General features: G+C 50.2%; 1 protein-coding gene across 1 annotated transcript; it reads right to left on the bottom strand.

Annotated features, from left to right (window-relative positions):
* Positions 1–1,093: 1,093 nt before the first annotated feature.
* DACRYDRAFT_105021 (uncharacterized protein) lies at positions 1,094–1,492 on the bottom strand (the record flags this gene model as incomplete). The annotated part of the gene is made up of 2 exons (XM_040768019.1): positions 1,094–1,255; positions 1,310–1,492. The coding sequence occupies 2 exons, from the start codon at positions 1,490–1,492 to the stop codon at positions 1,094–1,096; spliced, it is 345 nt and encodes a 114-aa protein (XP_040632032.1).
* Between the last annotated feature and the right edge of the window lie 1,008 nt (positions 1,493–2,500).

The following is a 2,500-nucleotide window of genomic DNA, read 5'->3' as shown; positions in this document are numbered from 1 at the left end:
AAGTAAAGAGGAATCCTGAGGCGCTGACCACTGGCCTGAAAGGGTTTTTCTATTGTCTGTAAATACCTGTGTTGCATTTAGCATAGACATGCATCGGCCATGCCATGAATCATGTTTCAGTGGGACATGATGAAAAGTGCAGTCCACTTTCAATTGAGCGCAGGATATAGCTAGACCAGACGACTCTCCCCTCACACGCGATCGGTTCCCATGACCCCGAGTTGACATGGCAACAGCCCACCCCAGGAATAGATTTATCCGTCCGCTGGCACATACCCGTAGACGGATAGCTGTGCTTGTCGCCCATGCCATGGCAAACGTCGCCATGCTCCAGATACTTCAGTTAATCAATATAGGCCGGTCTAGAAGCGGCGTTTGAGATTATCCCGGGAGGTTGGTGCTGGAGTGGTAAGGTGAGATACGTTCACCCCATCCAGTAGTCACAGCATTTCATACGTCGTTGTTATGACCTCGGGACAGGTCCCGATTAGGGATGGTCGCAGTCCGGTTCAGTGGACGCCTTCCCGTAGCTTCCAGATACTAGATTACCATTTCCTAAACCGGGCCGGTTGCTTCCGGCGCTTCTCAGAAGCATGTTTGAAACTCCGATAGCTTTCTAGTTTCCTTTCCAGATTCGACATCTGGGAAGGGGGGGCCTTTTCAGATGGCGCGCGCCCTACCAAAACGCTCACGGATGTTTACCTGGACTCTGACGCTGCGTCGAAATCATATCCTTACATGACGTTCATCACCCTACTCTACTTAATCCGCTTCCCAACCGCCCTGGGGATGTTGACAAGGGCTTCGAAAACCTTCTCCAGGCAGCCAGGAGGTTGCGTACTGGGGGTCGTCTGCTGGCAGGGAGAAAGAAAGTCGAGTGGTGGCAATCAAAGATGAGAAGGTCGAGAGTCGCACCCTCAGAGCGGGGTTAGAGCGGACACACGTGACGGACAGGCACACCCTCCCCAGATTTGGAAAGGCTTCTGGAACCATGTGTGCCAGTTACGGTTTCATCGGGGTTTTTCTAAATCAGCCTCCGCCTTGCCTAACTGCTTCCGCCTGACAAATTTATAGTAATCTACGTATCTGGAAGCTACGGGAAGGTGTCCAGTCTCGTTCGGGTTTGGAACAGTTCTGCATTGCAAGGTATGCCCGGCCGCAGTCCTACAATGGGGTCGTCTCCGGCAGACAGGAACATAGGCAGTGTAGATGGCCATGATGTGTGCAAGCTGCGAAGGAGGCTTCCAACCGGGCCCTGCAACAGCAACTCTGTCAGCAATCCACTTTTCCTTGAAGCAAGGGTACGCACATCGCTCGGAATAGGATACGCAACGGGGATGACGGCCCAGAACTCGCACACGCCATCTTCTTGCGTCTTCAGTGCTAGAGAGGCGGAGGGATGCCGCTTGGCAGGAAATAGCAGGTGGAGAGCGCGAGAAGAGGAAATTCCTGAAGATTTGCTGCCCAATTCGGACAGGAGGTGGGATGACATGGGTGGTTGTGGACTTTTACCATTTGATGTCCAAATGCGTGGACTGCTTCTTATTGTCCAGTCAGAGGGCCGGATGAGAGTTCTTGCTGTTTTTGTCCTTGAATTGGGTTGTGCAGACACGTGGGGAAAGGCTTCAAGGGATGCCAAGGGGTTAAGGGCAAATTGAATAGAGGGTATTGCATTGTCTATACTGGATGCAGTTCGAAAGTATCTATTCATTGATGCTTGCAGTTAAGCAGTTGCAGATGCAGAAATGAAGAAAATTGGAAAAGGCAGTGGGTGAACTCCCTGCAGAAATCAGCCCAGATTAGGTCTCCTCAAGGGAAAGAAGTCAAATGCCAGCTGCATGGGGTCTAGTACAGCATTGCCTCCACTGCAGATTCAGCATAGAACATCTAACATCCAAACAATGACAATTAGGAGGATAAGAGAAGTTGGCCAAGGCAGCACTGTTGACATCCTGCCCTGGTATTAGAGGGAATGTTGTAAACCAACAACCTGGACTATAATGGAGAGATCAGAATTTGAAAGTTAAGTGTCTGTTTTGGTTGACAGATCATCAAGGTATGACCTAAAGAAGACAGCTTGAGCAATCTGTGGTTTGTGCCAGAATATCAGCAGCATATGCATACAGTCCATATCTAGTCCACACAGCCCAGATAATTGGACTGCACTGGGTTCCCAACTGCTGAAACAGTCATTGCATAAGCTCTGTGCCAAGCTTTTGGCATGCTTCTTGTTAGGGCAACACAGGCTGACTAAGTCTGCTCACCTAAGAGTGCCAAGAGTCTGAGCAGGCAACAAGGAAGTGGAGTAGACCTGATGACTAAGACCTATCTACAGTATAGGTACCTGTCAGGGCACCAGCTCATTGCTTGGTCAAGAGACATGACTAAGCCTTTATGACACGGAAGTAGCTGGTATACCTTGGCATGTGCTGGAACCTGCTGGAAGGATTGGATGGTCAGATGACCTGCTGTGCATGGCTGTGCATGACCTCATATGACC

This window comes from Dacryopinax primogenitus, assembly GCF_000292625.1.
Source record: "Dacryopinax primogenitus strain DJM-731 SS1 chromosome Unknown DACRYscaffold_3, whole genome shotgun sequence".
NCBI lineage: Eukaryota > Fungi > Basidiomycota > Dacrymycetes > Dacrymycetales > Dacrymycetaceae > Dacryopinax > Dacryopinax primogenitus.
The sequence above is the reverse complement of the archived record's forward strand: the minus strand, read 5'-3'. Positions and strand labels throughout refer to the sequence as shown.